This window comes from Meleagris gallopavo, chromosome 1 (genome assembly GCF_905368555.1).
Source record: "Meleagris gallopavo chromosome 1, MGAL_WU_HG_1.1, whole genome shotgun sequence".
Lineage (NCBI taxonomy): Eukaryota > Metazoa > Chordata > Aves > Galliformes > Phasianidae > Meleagris > Meleagris gallopavo.
The window spans coordinates 191,691,009-191,710,216 of NC_139404.1; the positions used below are offsets into that span (position 1 = coordinate 191,691,009).

The following is a 19,208-nucleotide window of genomic DNA, read 5'->3' on the forward strand; positions in this document are numbered from 1 at the left end:
TGGGAAAGCAGACACTGGCCAGGCTTTTAAAAACTGTTCTGCTTAAGGTCTTCCATGCTCCTAGACTGTCACAATGTTAGAAGGGCTGGCAGCAGTTGCACCTTACATACAGTCTTAAAAGAATGATTAATTCACTGACCTCTTTGGTCAAAACATCGCATTTAAAAATAATACTTTCCCTCCTACACTCCTCCAAAAGTTAATTTTCTTTTTTGTAGCACCCATCTCCTTTGAATCCCTAAAAAAAAAAAAAAGAAAAAAACAACTTACCATCTGACCATGAGCCCAAGCTCCATGAAATTTTTCAGGTTAGGAAGAGTTTGCCTTAGATCTGGAGTACTCAGCCCATGTTGATACCTAAGCTACAAAAACAGGTAAAGATAAAATTAGTAAAGCTTTCCAAACCCCACATCCCGATGGATATCATCATGTGCTCCGTTAATTCAGCCAGTTTCCAAATAAGCTGTAGGATAATCAAGCATTTCCAGGCCATCTATTACCTTTAAGGAAATATTCCATTTAATACTCATAACCTCATATTAGCAAAACCCACCCAAGAACAGGGACAAACCCATCAGTCAGTACAACTGTTAAACCTCATTACACTCTTTCCGTTTCCTATCTGTAACAGGAGAGCAGCCTCACAGCTCAATGCAAAGAGCCATCAGGTGGGCAGCCCCAAATTTCAACGCAACGTCCCACACATTTACCGATTCCCAACATTTATTTCGGTGCAAGTGCCATCCATCATCCTGAGCATATCAACGTATGCTGGAACCAGTAGTGGAATTATTACACTAACGTCAACTACTACAAACACACGCTGTCCAACAGCTGAACTAAATCTATGTTCTTTTAATGGTTTATATCAACATTTAATGGACTACACACAATATGTCCAAGGAATGTATAGATGTTGCGTGGAGGGATGTGATTTTGTGAGAACAACTGGTGATTGGTGGATAGTTGGACTGGATGGTCTTGTAGGTCTTCTCCAACCTCGGTGATTCTATGAACGTAACAGCCAATGCTGATCATTTCAAACTGCTCATTTCTATGATATTCTATGATTTAAGAAGTCCCCAAAATAAAAATGTCTTTGAAACGAGAAAATGGAAGGGGAAGAGAGTCTTATAGGTTTGAATCCCAAAACTTGCCCTGCACATCCTCCCTGAGCTTGGTATACAAAATAGACCAAAATTCCAGTATCATTAGGAAAGGGTGTTGGGAGGAAGCAGTACCAACGTGACATGGAGTTGTCATAGAATCACAGAATGTCTTGGATTGGAAAGGATCTCAAGGATCACAAAGCTCCAACCTCCCATCACAGGCAGGGCCACCAACCTCCACATTTCACAGCAGCCCAGGCTGCCCAGGGCCCCATCCAACCTTCAACACCTCCAGGGATGGACGGGGCATCCACAGCCTCTCTGGGCAGCTGTTCCAGCACCTCACCACTCTCTCTCTAAAGAACTTCCCCCTGATATCCAACCTCAATCTTCCCTCCCTCAACTTCCAACCATTTCCCTTTGTCCTGCTGTTATCTCCCCTTTCCAAGAGCTGACTCCCCTCCAGTTTGTAGGTTCCTTTCAAGTACTCAAAGCTGTCAGTGGGCATTACGTTAAAACCCTCCAGCAGTTCCACCTCAGACACTCACATACAGTGGCTGTCCCAGCGTAATACTCACAAAGCCAAGCGATGAAACATGGAACAATCCTACCAAGTTAATTTTATTGTATTTTTTGAACTCCACACCTGTTTCTGCAATGCCTGAAAGCAGAGTGCGGGAAGGCAACATCCAACTGGAAGGATTTCTGCCTCAAACCAAGAGCTCATGTAATTCTGCTCAAACAAAGCACCAAACAGGTTTTCCGCAAGAAAACAAAACTCTTGAAATTAGGAATAATTTCTATGCTCTTCTGTGTTATAGAAAGAAAAAGTGCTTTGGAAGAAACCCATCCCGAGCACCGTGCTGTACAACAGGAGAGCATTTATTATGTGGTTTATTATTTCCATATGGACATGACCGAGTCATATGGTGGGCTTGAGTTCATATTTTTCTGCTACAGTGACAGAACCTGGATTAAGACAACCATACAATATAAATTACTAAGTGATCACCACATTCTCCTGATGGGATTACAGTGGGTTTGGTTAACCAAAGAACCAGCCCGAGGCAAGAGGAAAAAATAAATAAATTAAAAGCATTACATTTGTTGCTCCTACCACAATTGGATTTTAATAGAACACTCGTTTTTACAGTCATCCTTAAATTCTAAGGTTTCATAGCATGAAAAGAATTGGATTAAAGGATCTCTCTTATCCCAACAGCCAAGATCAGAGGAATGCGTTGGAGTCGTGCTCGTTTCAAAGCACGTATAAGAAAATGTTGCTCTGGCTAAAAGCTTTGTGAGATTGCAAACAGGAGAGACGCACAGCAAGGAAAGTCAGGATGCGAGATCTGGGAAGCCTCTAGAATAAACAGGATGGATTTTACTGTGTAAATTACGTTCTATCTGCAGGCAAACAAGAGCAGAAAAGCTGAATGTGAGCTGCTTCGATCTCCTAAAACAGAGCTCTGTTTTCAGTTGCTGTTGAACATCACCATCCCCACCATCTCACCCTGAGATAGCAAGGAACCAAGAGGAGATTGTTCCTTCAGCATGCAACACACCCAGCCATCCAAATCTGACTGAACAAGCGCCCACAATTTGTGCTCACTTCTAGGAATGACTGCGTACACTCTGCATATGAATCATTAATGATGCTCTAATTGCCATTTCCTGACTTGTATTTAGCTCCTATACACAGTTTCGTGTTCTTCAGTGCTACCACGTGAGCAAATACGTGGACTGGGGAAGAACTACACTTCAGACAGCAGGCACTTCAGAGAGTGGCCCGAGTCTCCTCTCTGACCAGCTATTATCAACACTTATCCCACAGAAGGAAGAGATGCATCATACATCGCGAGCAGAGAGCCCAAGGGTGTTCATACCGAAGGAAATTAGGAAGTGAGATGTCTTAAATTACACAGAAATTCCTTTTACACATCTCAAAATGAGACACTTTTGGAGCTTTCTTACTTTGGCTTCTGGGATAAGTGACATCACTCCGGGTTGGTTACTAGGGATAAAAAGAAAGGAGTAAAACTGGTGAAAATCATAGATTGGTTTGGGTTGGAAGGGAGCTTGAAGGTTATCTATTTCCAACCCCCTGCTCTAGGCAGGAGACACTTTTCTACAAAATCTTTGGAAACAAACCCAAATTCAACCCATGGGATCCCTTCGTTCAGAAGAGATCTCTATCCTCCAGAAACCCCATGTGATAAACTTAATTTCAGCATGATGAAAAGTCTTTGAAAAATCAGATAAGGCTGGATTTATAACTGTTAGTTGGTAACTGCCCAGGGGTTGCTCTGTTCAAGACTCCGAGTTCTTCTTTGTCCTAAGATAATCCCAAGAGACACCTGTAAGAAAGAACCTAAAGAAATAAGAGATGAAGTTTAGATTGAGGTCAACTCCATCTCTACAGAAGACCAGCCTGTCATACCAGTGGGTGCTTTCTATGATGCTATGCTATTTATTCCAGCATCATGAAGAACCATACGTGTTGAAACCAAGGTTCTCAGAGCAAAAGGTATTTTTGTCCTAAAATGTGCATTAAACTGCATAGATTCAGCTGCTCTCTTGTATGCCCCATAACATAAGTAGCACAAGGACTATTCCACTCCCTCAATTAAACTGGCTTAACAAGAAACGACTTAGCTACCTTTCTACTGCTGTGTAATATCAGGTTGTATACCCAAGACCAAAATTAGGGCTCTTCCCACTAAGCAGCTGCTTCTTATAGAAAAGAAGGGTGTTCTGAAGTTACGTGCAAAGAAGAACAGACTGTTTCCTACACTAATTCCTGTTAGAACACTTAACGATTAGTGGTATACAAGCAGATGTATTTACTTCCAACCAGAAACCACAGAGTATCTGCTCTGGAATACTCTTTTTTGGGAGCTCCAAATGACTCCAATTTTGAGCTCATCTGTTCATCATTTAGCATACTGTTTCCCCGGCCATATTCGTCTTGTTCTAAGACATGTGGGAGCAGTCTTACAGCTCAGACTATGTTAATAAAGTTCGAAACACCAGTCCCTTCAGTACTTGGTATGCAGAACAGCCAGTCTGCATTGAAACCTCCAGCATTTCTGCACTTCCTTCAGTCTCAGACGGTGAGACAGCAGGTCAACCCAGAGTGTGCTCTCGTAGCACCATCTGCATCCAGGCAATGGGGGGACCCAGGGCTCTCCTACACTGTGCACGTGCTATTTCCAGTGACTCTCAGTTAAATGAGGAAGGGCTTCCTCTTTTGATAGCATCGAGGATTTTAAAAGGACATCTGCTCCGCAAATGTGAAGGCACACAAACAAAAATAGAAGCAAGGCTGTTCTCTCTCAATCAAGTTCACGGCGTTGGGAGGAAGCCAAGCATCTACAGAAGGTTTTCAGAGGTTGGGACACAAATATAAAAAGCAAGTTTTAATAAAATGACATAGTTAATTGTTTTACAAGATCCTGGATGACTTTTCAGAGTATGAAAGAGCGCTGGCTGGGATTCAGATGACTAAGCACAGCAGTAATGAAAACAGAAAGTGTTGTTATAATGCCTGTTGCTATATAAACAACCTTGGGGGATCAGTGAAATAATGCCTGCTGCTATATAAACAGTTGTGTGTGTTTATACCTTTTGGGGGAAATTATAAAATTGGAGATTATTTGCACTCTTAACATGTCACTTGCCTTTGGTTCATTAAGCCTAGCTAGTTGTTCCATCTCTGAACTGCTATGCATGTTTACTGCAAAACTAGTCTAAAGCTGCAATATAAGTGGAACACATCATGGTATAGCTCAGAAGTAAACACTTAAATATGAAAAATCAAGATGAATTTCAAAAGACTGTCAGACAGTATCTATCACAGCTTAGAAGTGAATCCAACTAAGATCTTCCCCACCACCAAACCTCTTGAAAAGCTCTGTGATGATAGCAAATCTCCAAGATGTCCTCAACTCTGAATCATAGGATGGCTTGGGTTGGAAGGGAGCTCAAGGATCACGAAGCTCCAACCCCCTGCCACACGCAGGGCCACCAACCTCCACATTTCACAGCAGCCCAGGCTGCCCAGGGCCCCATCCAACCTGGCCTTGAACACCTCCAGGGATGGACGAGGCATCCACAGCCTCTCTGGGCAGCTGTTCCAGCACCTCACCACTCTCTCACTAAAGAACTTCCCCCTGACATCCAACCTCAATTTCCCCTTGTCCTGCTGTTATCTCCCCAAGAGTTGACTCCCCTCTGCTTTGAGAAGGAAAAAAGGAGGCTGTCATTGGAAGCGACTCTCCTAGAAGTGCTCAGACACAGAACTATTTTCATGGAAATGACTTTATGTTGATATGCCAACACCTGCCTTCTCCTTCCAGGCGGGTTTCAGAGCTGCTCAGAAACCCATTCTGAAAAGCAGATGTTTCTTCTGCAATTCTTCTAAGAATATTAAGCTCACAAGAGAAATAAATCACATCAACAACCTTGAGAATCCACGTACCTTCATTAACCCACAGAGCACAAGCTTTTACATTCACGAAACTGTCCTTAAAAGAAAAAGGCCTCCTCCAGGAATATCACCTTGAACTCCCACAGTTATTGATGTAGCAATAACAAACGAGGCATACAAACAGCAATCAAAGCAGTAACAGGACTACAGCTGTGCTTTATGCTGGCCCTTCAAAGGCTGCTTACAATCACACTTATTTTTATAGCATGCTTACTCTGAAACAGGCTGATCTCATCCCAGCCACAAGGCAGAGGCTGCTATCAAGATGATTCTCACTTCTTCCCTTACTTTTATCTGTAACAGTGGCATCTAATCATCAAGATGACAGAATCATTAAGGCTGGAAAGGACTTCTAAGATCCCCAAGTCCACTTCCAACCCATCTCACCCTCAGTGCCTCATTCCCTGCTTTCTCTGAGTCACCTTAGAATCACATTAACCTGCTTCTTCTTCCCTTCCCATCCACCAACAAGTTCTGACCACTATCTGAGCGCAGAAGCAAAACACGGATGCTGAGCAAGCTGTGAGGTGGAATTTTTTACATTTAGGAGAGTTCTTCTCATTTTTAAAAACTGAAAGCTGATAATAGGCAATATTTAACACTGGATTCTGGTTTCACAGCAATAGTGTTTATTGGAGACAGACCACAAGAAAACAAGGAAATAGGAGTACGTGTTTGAGTGCATGCAGAACACACTGTAGAACTAAAACATCTCGATGAGCCAAAAGCTGTGTTTCCTCCTGCATTCCCTTGCTCATATTAGCAAAGCCCTTCCTGACAGTAAACACAATACCTCTCCAGAGAGGTCTCAAGCATTAAGCCTTCATGGTTCAAGTCTGGTGTCCCAGTAAGGATATGGGAAACCATAGTCAAAGGCAGGCTGGAGGAAACAGCCACTGACATAAGTGAACCATTCCTGTAAAATGTGGTGGCTACTATAAATTTGGTGGGCTTGTTATAAAAACAACATACATGGGCCCCCTTGCCCATAAAGGTGCCTCTCATATACCATGACCATTTACAGAACCAACATTTAAAAAAAAAAAAAAAAGGCAATTTAGAAGATAGAGCAGTTACTGACCTCAGAAAAGCTTCCCCCCTTCACCAGTGAAGCACTCCAATAACTAAAACCATGTTTACTGTTCAGCTGTAGCCTCGCTGCATTACGGCTCGAAGAAATGAAACTATGCAGCATAACCTCTCCAGGTTCAGGTCAGAACTTCTTAAAACACCTCGGTATCCTGTTTTTTGGATTAGGAGATGTGGGCACATATTTCCTATGACTTCATGCAGGCTGAACGCCTGCATAAAAATCATTACATCAGGGGCAGAACAAAAGGTCAGACATGAAAAGCCAAGAGAAAGGTAAATAATGCTCTGTACCTACACCTTAAACACATTGTTTGCTTTACACCTTCAGCTCCCAGGTGTGATATTGCACTGTATGAGAATGTCTTAAGTTTGCTTTTTAACCTACAGACACCAAAAGTGCAAAAGCTTTGGGAGTGTGTGGATATGCACAGAGAAATCACCTACCTTATTCAGGCTGGAAAACAGTGACCACAAGCTGAAAGGCTGTATGGGCTCACCAGGGCCACTGCAGCAATGCAGAGGATGGTTGAGCATCCTAAACAGTTTGGTGCCAAAGAGGTTTTTGAAAATGTTGAAGGAATCCCAGAATGGCCTGGGTTGCAAAGGAGCACAGTGCTCACCCACTTCCAACCCCTGCTGTGTGCAGGTCACCAACCAGCAGCCCAGGCTGCCCAGAGCCACATCCAGCCTGGCCTGGAATGCCTGCAGGGATGGGGCATCCACAGCCTCCTTGGGCAACCTGTTCCAGTGCCTCACCACCCCCTGGGTGAAAAAAGAAATAGGATATAAATGTGCACGTGGTATTAGCTTTATGCTTTAATAAATCTATTCCAAAAGCACTATCAGGCAGTTTTCTCATTTGGCATTGGGTCATTTTACTCTGTACCTTAAGATGCTGCAGGAAAGGAACCTGGAGAATTAGTTCCACGTGCACGAACAACGTGCTCCATTAAGTGCTATGTGTGCAGTGACAGAAGAGTAGATCTCTAGCACAAACTCTCAGCTCTTCTGTGCTGTGTTAGAAAAGTCTTTTGTAAAAGAAAAACAAAACAGAGTTTTCGACAGTTTATCTAAAGCATTGATCCAAACCTGTGGAATCTGTTCCTTGAAGTGAAAACATCCTTGTTTCCAAAAAGCACTACTCAAAGAGCAAGAGACTCCATAGAAAAGCAAGTGAGCCCATGCCAGAGATCCAAACACAGAACCTTTGGGGATTCCCAGCTTCCCACATTTCACCAAAACTGAACTGCTTCCCAAAGTACCATTCCACCATTTGCAGGTGTAACTTCAGTAGGTAAACCTGTGCAGGACTTGTTTCCTTTCAGAACAACGCATCCTTCCACAAACACCACATGGCTTTAAGTCACACCAACACTGAAAATCAATTCTTATAGGATATGATGTATTTTAAACTTAAAAGCTGAGGTCAAGGTCATTAAATCAGTATCTATTAAGCAACCACCTTCCAAAGAAAAACTAGGAGCTTTTATTTATTAGATTGAAACAGGGTTTGTTTTGTTGGAGCATATAAACAGGAGGGGGAATGGTTGTTTATAAAGGTGGATAGTGACAGGACAAGGAGGAATGGATTTAAGACTGAGCCAGGGGAGGTTTAGGTTGGATATGAGGAGGAAGTTTGTCATGCAGAGGGTGGTGAGGCAGTGGAACAGGTTGCCCAAGGAGGCTGTGGATGCCCCATCCCTGGAGGCATTCAAGGCCAGGCTGGATGTGGCTCTGGGCAGCCTGGGCTGCTGGTTGGTGACCTGCACACAGCAGGGGGTTGGAGCTGGGTGAGCACTGTGCTCCTTTGCAACCCAGGCCATTCTATGATTCTATGATTTGTTTTGTTTTCCTGTTAACACAATATTAACTCGAGGGATATTTGCATGAGTTATGCACCAGGTCAGCAGAGAAAGGTGCAATATTCCACTTGGTATTTCACGTCTCTTGAGAAAGAAATCCTCTCAAGCCCTGGATTTCTAAGCATTCTGGACTGATCAAAAATGATACAAGCCAACAGACATCAGATACACTTATTCCTTTTGTCAGAGAACGAGTGGCTCTGAACTTCAACCACAGTATACACCAAGGCTGAAATGCATTTCTGGATGATTAAGCAGCTGTCATACCCAAAGCTTTCAAAACAGGATTTGTGCCCTGATGTGCCAAATCCTATCCAGAAGATTAAGAGCCTGTCTTACAGAGGACGAAGCATTCATACTGAGCAACAAGAGAACACAGGGTGTGGGTGGATGGGGAAATGAAAACAACAAAAAAAGAAGTCTGGCACTGCTTGTCACTTGCTTGCTAATGACAGGTGAGAGCAATTTTTGCCCAGAGAGGCTGTGGATGCCCCATCCATCCCTGGAGGTGTTCAAGGCAGCTTGGATGGGGCCCTGGACAGCCTGGTCTAGTGTTAAATGTAGAGGTTGGTGGCCCTGTCTGCATTGGGGGTTGGACCTTCATGATTCTTAAGGTCTCTTCCAATCCAAGCCATTCTATGATTCTATGATATAATTATGATTTTTATTCATTAAAGCTGGTCAAGTGTCAGGAAAGGATAACTTAGTGCCTCTGTGCCTTAGCATGAGCTGTTTTTTTTCTCATGAAGAGATGGCAACAGGGCAGAAAGTGAGAAGGCTCTGGAAGGCTCCCAAATGAAGTCCACGAGTTCCACAGGTGCTAATGCTTTGTATCTGAAAGTCAAGCTCTGCCTCTGGAGCACACACCTTACTCATTAGGAAAACACTACAGACTCTTTCTTACACTAATACACTGTGCCATGGCTTGATACTTCCCACTTTCCCATCCCTTCCAATTGCAAAAAGCAATCCCTATGTAAACTACAAAGCAGTTTAAGCTGGCAACGGCCTTCGTGCGTGTCATCTTAATGCATCAGCAATCCATTTTGCTTTTGATTACTAAATCTCGGTTCTATATTTTAAACACATACCCACTGTTTTCAAAACTTACTTAGCAGGCTGAAGAGTTAACATGCAGAGACGATGACGACAGCTGTGCAGCACACCAGTGATCCAACACACAGAGCACGCCTGCCAGTGATGGGCTGGTCCCCAAAATTCAGTTGGGGAAGCGCCTGTTAGCTCAGCAGGTGCTACCAGCCCCACCATTCCACCCAATCTCATCATGCTGTACAAGCAGAGCAAAAAACAGAGCCTCCAGCACTGCAGGTGATGTGATCAGGGCACGTTGGTGAGCCGAGGGCTGCTCATCCTTCATTGATCAATGCAGACTGCCTCCAGGCAAGGACAGGCAGGCTGCCATCTGAATGAAAGGGTGAGTGCTGTTACAGCTAAGCCAGTCTCATTTCGACCTATTTTATCTTGGCATGGGCGATAGGAAAGGAAAAAAAGAAAGCTTTCCAACCAGTTTGCAAAAAAACACATGTAAATTCCCCAGTTCTAAATGAGCTGGCTGGGTATCAGCCCATTGCTGCCCTAGGAGACTTTCAGGAATGAAACCTCTTCTAAAAGCTTTTGGCTCTGTGCAGCTGGAGAGGGTACTTGTGGTTTTTCAGGTGCAGTCCCTTCCTCCTTAGCATTCAAATGAATGCTTGGCACTTGACAAGATGAGGACTCTGCTCTGGATACAACCTGTGCTCTTTCAGGAACACTTTTCCCTACGCAGTTAAATTGGCCACAAATTCAGACAGTGGATTCTTTCTGAACTGTACGTTTTATGATCTGAGTTTAGGGGCCTCATAAAAGATGTAGTATGCAAGTCACAGTATTCTGCACTCTAAGGTCATAACCACTGCATCTACACCGATACCCACACAACTCTTTAAGACACTTCTGCTCGGCAGTGTTTACTGCCAAAACAAATTTCTGCTCCTAACATTTCTGCTGTTCAACTTCCCATGGAAAAGTTTAATAGCTTCTATTATGAAACTGATTTTCTCCCATGTTAGATAGGCTAACAGAGCCAGCAGCTAGGCATCTTGCCTCATTTAATCTTTAAGAGCTGATTTTCAGTGCAGTTCCTTACATATGGCACTAGCAGGTAGGCATTCAACTTTTATTTCATGCAGCTATTAGAAAGATACCACTTTGACTGCCACTAAAATACATCAAGACAAACTTTGCTTTTCTTTCACGCTTCTGGGAATGTTATTATGTTACTTAGACAAGCTACACAAACAACATTCCCAGGAGAGCAGGAATAGCTGTGCAAACTTCTCCAAGTCACATAATACCTGTAAACGTTGCCTGCCACCAAGTGGACACGGTGGCTCTGGACACACAGAAGGAAGATTGAGACAAAGTTCCTTGCTTGGATCTCCAGTGCCATGATGTGAAAATAAATAAATTTCCTTGGGAGAACTGACAAAGGATTGGCCCTGTGATTTTTTTTCTTCTCAAATAGCAAAGTTCAGATGTTGCTAATGATTGTCAGATGAAAGCAGAACTATTTGTTGGCCAGGGCTCAGCAGATCATGCCAATGTGAACAGACATATCCGACTAACATCACTCGGTTGTCATCAGGCAAAAATCAAGACTGGATCAGAAGGGAAGCCTGGCCTCGTGGGGGTGGTGCTGACCACATATTCAACACGATCAGAAAAAAAAAAACCCTTAACTCACGCAGTGCAACGAATTAAAAAGCTTTCACAAAACCTGTGGATGTGATGTCTGGGAAGGGACATTCTGACTGCAGAGATCTGGCAAACAGCAGTGACGAGCCAGGATAAGACAGGACTCGTTCACTTCTCTCCTTAGCCCTAGGGAAGCAAAGAGCTGTAGAACAGCCCAGCTTCAACTGGTTTGTTTTATAACTCTGCTTTCAACAGCCAGCAGCAGAGGCAAGGACAGAACACCATCATTTCAAGGGCATGGCTACTGAAGGCAGATAGAGAGAGCGACCAAGATTAAAGCAGCAGCAAGGCTCAAATGGGAGCCTTCAGTTCTGCAGACTGACTCAGGAGTTGATTTGTCTCTTGATCTTCCAGAGTTCTTATCTGGAGTCTCTCTCCTCTAGCAACAGAATGAAATAAAAAGTAATTTGATACTTGGAATTGCAAGAAAATTCACTGACCTGCTGACAATTCATTCACCTGTTGACAAGAAGATAACTGCAGTAAATCCCCTTCCAACCAGGACCAGAAGAATCTAGCTCCATCGTTCTGAAATATTTACTTCCTCTCCGAGCAATCTTGCAACTGGATGAGGAATAACATGTCTGGCATTGATCATGCTAGAGACAAGCTCTTTTACACCTAGAGGAGTTGGTAGTTTCATGAACAAGATGGTAGACTCACACTCTCTTCAATGACTATGTACTGTATGAGTTAGAAGTAACAAACAGGGAAGAAGTCATGTAACACCTTGCACACAGTTTAGGATCAGCTTTTCTCCAGCAGTAACATTACGTGTGCTCGTTAAGGATTCGTCTCCCATCTCAAAAGGTGGGCCTAGGAGAATCTAATGAGGTTCAACACAGCAAAGTGCAAGGTTGTGCACTTGGGCTGGAGGAATCCCAGGCATCCATACAGACTGGGAGGAACAGTCCTTGAGAGCAGCCCTGCAGAGAAGGACCTGGGGGTCCTGGTGGATGAAAAACTGAACAGCAGTGAGCCCTTGCAGCTCAGAAAACAAATGGGATCCTGGGCTCCATAAGAAGAGAGGTGGCCAGCAGGGACAGGGAGGTGATTGTCCCCCTCTACTCTGCTCTTGTGAGGCCCCATCTGGAGCACTGCATCCAAGTGTGGAGCCCCCAGTACAAGAAGGACAGGGAGCTGTTGGAGAGGGTCCAGAGGCCACAAAGATGACTGGGGGACTGGAGCACCTCCCCTACAAAGAGGGGTTGAGGGAGCTGGGCTTGTTCAGCCTGGAGAAGAGAAGCTGCAGGGTGACCTCAGTGCAGCCTTCAGTATCTAAAGGGAGCCTACAGACAGGAGGGGAGTCAGCTCTTGGAAAGGGGAGATAACAGCAGGACAAGGGGAAATGGTTGGAAGTTGAGGAAGGGAAGATTGAGGTTGGATGTCAGGAGGAAGTTCTTTACTCAGAGAGTGGTGAGGTGCTGGAACAGCTGCCCAGAGAGGCTGTGGATCCCCGTCCATCCCTGGAGGTGTTCAAGGCCAGGTTGGATGGGGCCCTGGGCAGCCTGGGCTGCTGTGAAATGTGGAGGTTGGTGGTCCTGCATGTGGCAAGGGGTTGGAGCTTTGTGATCCTTGAGATCCCTTCCAACCCAAGCCATCCTATGATTCTGTGATCTTAAGAGAGAAGGTTTGTCACTGAAATCATAGCAGAATCATCTCTTAATATGTAACGAAGAGCCTCCATCAAAGTCAGCCTGAGCAACCAAGGCTCCAGGAATGAAAGGAAACAGAAGAGCTGCCAGCAAGCAGCATTAAAGCTTCTCTCTTCCTACAGGCCTGAGATTTCGAAGTCAAGCATTGCACTCATACCCTACACTCAAAGATTAAAAGATAAACAGAAATAATGGAGAGCAAAATCCTGGAGCACCTTTAGCATAAGCTAAAGGTCTTATAACAGCTCAGCTAATCACAGCCCATGGCCAAGATGACCATGCCCTAAGATGAGAACACTCTTTGGGAGATGCTACCTTGCCCATGTTGCGTGGTGCTGTGCACACAAAAATCTCAACTCTGAGCTGCTAACATTTATCCACTCAATAGAACCATTTTCATGGCACAAATTCTACTGTGAAAGACCAATGTAAAAGTTGATATCATTTCCATATTAAAGCTTTACATTCTTCTGATACTTCACAGACATCGAAACCCAATAGCTGGCCCCACAAGCTCTGTTGCTGCTATCTCCTGGTATCTAATGCTTATGAAATTCATTTTATGAACCCATGAAATTCACTGCCATCTTTAGCAACTTTATTCTGTTTCACCTCTGACAGGGCTCAGGAATGGCTGTGATTTCCATTTGTTGGCATTAACAGATATAACTCATTAATTTCCCTTTAAAAAAAATGCTTGGGCATGTTCATTACCAGACAAAGAGCTGAAATCACAACTGGAAATTTATGGGCTTACCTACTATTATCCCACATAAGAAGCTACTCTGACCATCGTGAAGGCTTCAGTATTACAAATAGAAAATAGAGGGACTGAATTTGTGCTCACATACAGATGGAAGTTATTATCAACTCTCAGAATTAACACACATTGTTTTGACTTTGGAATGTAACAGCAAAGCAAGTTTCTCCAAATAAATGCTTTACCAAGCTAACGCTGAGCTGCTTCTAATTCCAGCTGAATTCTCCTGAGTGCAAGATGTGGTTTTCATTGTTATTATCCTGCTGTTTCACAAAACAGTACCACTTTATCTCTAGAAGAGAGTTTGGATTTCAGTAATTTTTGTTAATATCAACCCAGCCTCACTTCTTCCCCACTCACATTTCTCCTTGCCCTGAGAACTCCAGATAATTATGAAAGGGAAAAAAGAAAAACACAACAAAACCGTACACAAGGAAGCTTCCATGAAGCTGCAAGCAGCCATTTGAGTCAATACAAGTTTTTCCGAGCTTCCTGTTTCTCACCCACATGATCAGGATTCACATGAAGCACTCAGTGAAGATGGAGACCTGAGCTCTTCCCTTCACACTCCAGCAGGGTCAGCCACGCTCCGACATCACCCAGCAGTCAGGGAGTAAAGCAACGGATGGATCTGCATTAACTCATGACTGAACACTCACAGGACTTGGTTCCTCAACCCCTTTGGGCCTGTGATGGTCTAGAGACCACCTCTCACTATCCATTCCATCTTTTTGGCATCTATTCTCTTCAAGCAGTTTCATGAACTAAGCGTATCTGGAAGCTTTTCCCAAAGCATCCTTAAAAACATTTAAAGAGCAACTTAAATTCCAGTAAGATATTCTAAGAGCTACCTACATATACGTTCTTTTGGAGGCTGATTCCAACAATCTCAGGTTTTAGATCAAGCCAGCCCTGAATACAGAACTCCTGTGATGCATTTCCATATATTATCTACCTGCTCTGCTAGACTTTTCACACAGCTTTCACAGCGGTATTTCCTCTTGGCAGAACCATAAAAAGCTGCAATCGTTGACAAAGAACATCAAAGAAGAGGTGACTAAACCGATTTATACAGACTTCAGTAACACGTTCATGATTAAATTAGTAGTAGAAGCCCCCCAAGATTTCTGATTTGCTTTTATTATGTTTTTATAGTCGGCAACGTACAACCTCAACCAGGAACGTGTGAACCACTGGTGTAGAACAAAACCACTTCACACAGTTTGGCCGCTGACTACTCTGCTTTGCACCAGTGATGTCGTGCAAGTTGGGAAACAGTTTTTCAACACAAATACATACTTCAAGTCTTCATTTACTTTTATGAGTTTAAAAACGTGCCTGTGATTTTGGAAGTCGGTTACGAGGAAGGGAACGGGAATGAGTGACCATGAGTTCAACAGTTCACAGTCCTTTGGAAATAGGACAGAATAAAATCAGAATGAATGATTTCAGTAGGCCCAACTTTGACAAGTCAAATAGAAAAAAAAACAGGAGAAGTAGTGAAGTGGTGACAGTTCCTATTAAAATAAGGAAAAAGATACTACAGGCACAAGTGCCAACCAACCCAGGCTGCAGGAAATGGAAAGTTTACCAACTTGGGCTCAACAAAGAGTTCAGAATTTCACCTACCAAAGCAGCACAGAGTAGCTGTGCTACACGACCCAATGGCAAACTTCAGAATCACGCAGGAAAACACGAGGCTGAGAAATGAATGCAAGCAGCACTGCCACTCACAAGCTACAAAATGAAGTAATGAGTGTATGAAGTACAGATTAAGGAAAGCATTGATTTGATACTAATGGAGAGAGAAAGCTATCAATCATTTGAAGGAAAGGGAGCATTTAATCCATTTTTTCACTCCTGTCTTCCCTCTGAAAGTGTGAACAGATGGTTGCCATTATTAATGCCAGCAACAAAGAGTCACAGTCTAAGTTATATTAACAGCTTGGTTAAGTGAATTTCCAAGATTAGCAGGATTTGATTAACTTCATCTTAAGCTATTTTAGCCTTTAAGTAATTTCAGAGCCATTGGAGGTTATCTTCCAAAATACACGAAGTTTGGGCAAGATACCAGAAGTCTGGAAAATGGTAAATGCAATCCAAGCCTAAAAAACTCTCCAAACAATAAGATCCAGAAGTGTTACTCTAATTCAAAGGTAGGCAGGGTTGGAAGAGAGAGCTGTGAGGAGAAACCCAAACCAAACAAATAGAAATTAAGTATAAAAAAGATTTTTCAGGCACAAAGGTGTCAAGTCAATCCTATTTCAAGTCCCACAAACATGTCAGAAACTGAGATGTCGTGTTTCTGCTTGAATTTAAATACATTATTTTGTCACTTTGTGGTACACAAGTGACTGGGGAAATGGAACACTGGCAAAGCACCCTACAGAATGAATCCAGAGCAAGAACTCTTTGTAATTAATAGTTCACTGCCAAAAGTGGAAGTAGCGATAATGAAGCAGGGCTACATGTGGATCTATGCTTTATCCCAGCCCTACTCAGTATTTCCATTCAGTGACCTAAAGAAACAGAGAATAGGCTCACAGACAAACAGCACAAAATTGAGACTGAGTTCTCACCAGTTACTTCCCAATCCCCTAAGTCATGCCACCAAATCAGAGAAACAAAGAGGTGCAGCCTTAAGGCTACATCCTGGGGTACCCTAATATACAAATTAAATGAGTCATCTGCACTCAGAATGGTGTACAGAAGAGACTTAGCACTGTGCTGAAGGACAAATTTCACTGTGATTCTGATGAGAGTACAAACCTTATAATGAGCTTAACGAAAACTGCAAAGACTTGCAAAGATTCCTCCCTTACTCGATGCTTTGATGCCAACGGCTCAACACTGCACCCAGCTTTGGGAACAGAGCTTCAAGAAGGATGCAGATCAGATGGAGAACAGCAGGCAACAAGAATGCTCCAACCTTAAGAGATGTGATCCGAAGATGACACTTAGACAAGGAGAGGTTGTCTTTCAGGGCATAACAGCTTGCAAAGACAAAGCAAATTAATGAACAGATTATTAGAATAAGAGGCTACGTGGTTAAAAAGAACCAAGACATTTGGATGAGATGTCAGGGAAGCTTTTAACAGCCAAGACAGAGAAGAACAGGAACAGACTGATTAATCCCAGGCAGGACGTGGTCTATAATCAACTAGCAGAGATGACCTAAGTGCACAAATCCTGCTCTAGGACCATGCAACAACCTGAAAGGCCCTACAGGTCCCTCTGGGATCAGCTTCTGCTTTCTGAACATTTTCTGAATTCCATACCTTTTCTGAATTCCGTACCAAGTGTGTGGGCAGCAGGTATCAATACCAACTCAAACAGAAGTCATCAACTTGTACATGTCAAAAGCAATTAATCATGCATTTAGCAACACAAAAGATGATTTAAAAACAAACAAAAAAACAACATAAGAGCAAGGAAGTAAGGATGACTACAGGACTTTTAAAAAAACTCATGCATTGGCAAGGCTTAAGGTTTTCCAGACTGTTGTGTTTTCTTATCAAACAACTGTTGAGGTAGAATTCCAGTTAAAATAATAAAATTAAAGGGCACGGCGATGAGAAAGAAATGAATCGAATATGATGAAAATAACAGAAAATACTTTCCATTTTCAAAACAGCACACGTACACACACAGTATTTACCATTTAAAAAGGAAAAAAAGGCTTATTGGCTGGCAAGCCCTCTTCTAAGCAGCAGAGAAGGGTTTGTACACAAAGCAGTAATGCAGGTGAGGGCCATCATTTGAGGAGTACCTCCAGTAGTTCACAGATGTTTTCCATGGAGCAGAGCCTCACAAGACAGCAGTCTTGCCATAGTGACACTAAGAGATGATAGATAATCAGTAAAAAAAAATCTCAGTGTACCAACCTGTGCTATATTTTTGTTGAGAAGATACACTCCATATTCGAACTGAAGCTTCTCTCCTCCTTTTGGGTACAAAGGAAATCTGATGAGGGAGAAAAAATAGAAAAAAAAGCATTTAAAGTGACATTATTCAGATTAAAAAGCCACAGATCTCAAGATTAGAAAGGAAAAGATCACAAGCTTCTCTAGCTCAGGATCCCCCTCCATACATCATCAGGAATTCTCTGCACCTGCAGTCCTTTAAAAAAAAAATCTGATGTCAAAATTAAGCGATCAATTCATTAGCTTAAATACTTTATGTTTTCAGAAGATGCTTTTTGACCCTGCCAGTGCTGCAATATCCCCCCTCACTACATGAAGCATGCACTGTAATATCAGATCCCACTTTTCCATTCGTATTCAGCCACGGTTAGCTCATTTCCAAATCAAATGAACCTTTTACGAGTTCTCCTTTGATTACATTGTTATTTGGTGACTGAAAGAGCACAGATCTCTTGACAGACATTTGCAAGCAACACAGCAGAAGAACAGTACAAAGGGTTCCTCATTTCTGTGTGCTCTCCATCCCGTCTATATGCCATATAAAGCCCTATAATGCCCTTGGACAGCTATACCTGCATGTTTTGGGAACCTTGGCTTCAGTGAAGTGGTTCACTACTGCCACTATTTGTAACCTACCTTTCTGAGGATTGCCTTCTGACTCTTCCTTACCACCAGAGGTTGAGGTCACTGTGGTTCAAGTTGGTAATTTCAGTACAGTCTCCAGCTTACATTGATGGGAACCACACCACGAAACAAACTCTTGCCTTTCTTACAAACCCTGTTCTGCAGCTCTTAATCAAGTAGCCGAGTGCATTATCTGCACAAAGCCCACATTACATCAGAAAGCAAAGACTCTCTTAAATTTAAGATAACAAACATAGGAGATTGATATCTACTAGAAACAACACGCACCGTGGAGGGGTGATTACACAAAGTGTATTTTATCATCAATCAGAGAGAAAATCTTGACTGCAGCCCCACAGTAGAGTACGTTTGCAACATTTAAGGAGAACTATATAGCACCATTAAAGCTAAAGGTTAATGGGTCACGATCACAGCAAATCAAATATTAAGATGTCAGTTTCAAGTTTTATGCTACTTTCAAGCTCAGTAGGTCACTTCAAGTTGAGGAATATAAAAAAGCACCACGAAGAGCACGCACCCAGCTCACCTTGTTTAACACAGCTATAAATCCACCTCGTTCCCCATGCAAGAAAACAAAACCTTTAGAAATGAGCACATGCTACAAAAATTCCGCCCCGCGTTATCCCGAGTGTGAAGCACAAATGGAAAGGAATTCATTTCAGTCTCTATAATTACACTCATCCAATCGTAGCAGGATTCAGATTTAAAGGATGCCTTTACAACTAAAGGTATAAAACTCAGTCAAGCTTGACAATAAAAGCACCATTAGGGACACAAACTGTGTCTCCATACACCACGGTAACAGGAGCCACGTATTCTGTTATTAGATACAGAGATCTTTGATACATATCAGATAGAAAAAGTGGATAGAACTGTCTTGCAGCCCTTGCTACCATCTCCCACACAGCTGAAACGGTCC

General features: G+C 42.9%; 1 protein-coding gene across 3 annotated transcripts in view; it reads right to left on the reverse strand.

Annotated features, from left to right (window-relative positions):
- The window catches only part of UVRAG (UV radiation resistance associated), an 80,861-nt gene that overhangs the window by 13,563 nt on the left and 48,090 nt on the right, over positions 1-19,208 (reverse strand). For all 3 annotated transcript variants that reach the window (XM_085216506.1, XM_085216505.1, XM_085216504.1), the window contains 2 exons: positions 17,606-17,684; positions 271-362 (listed from right to left, as the gene is read on the reverse strand). In XM_085216506.1, coding sequence (XP_085072632.1) covers positions 271-362; positions 17,606-17,684 — 171 coding nt within the window. The remainder of the gene's footprint in view (positions 1-270; positions 363-17,605; positions 17,685-19,208) is intronic.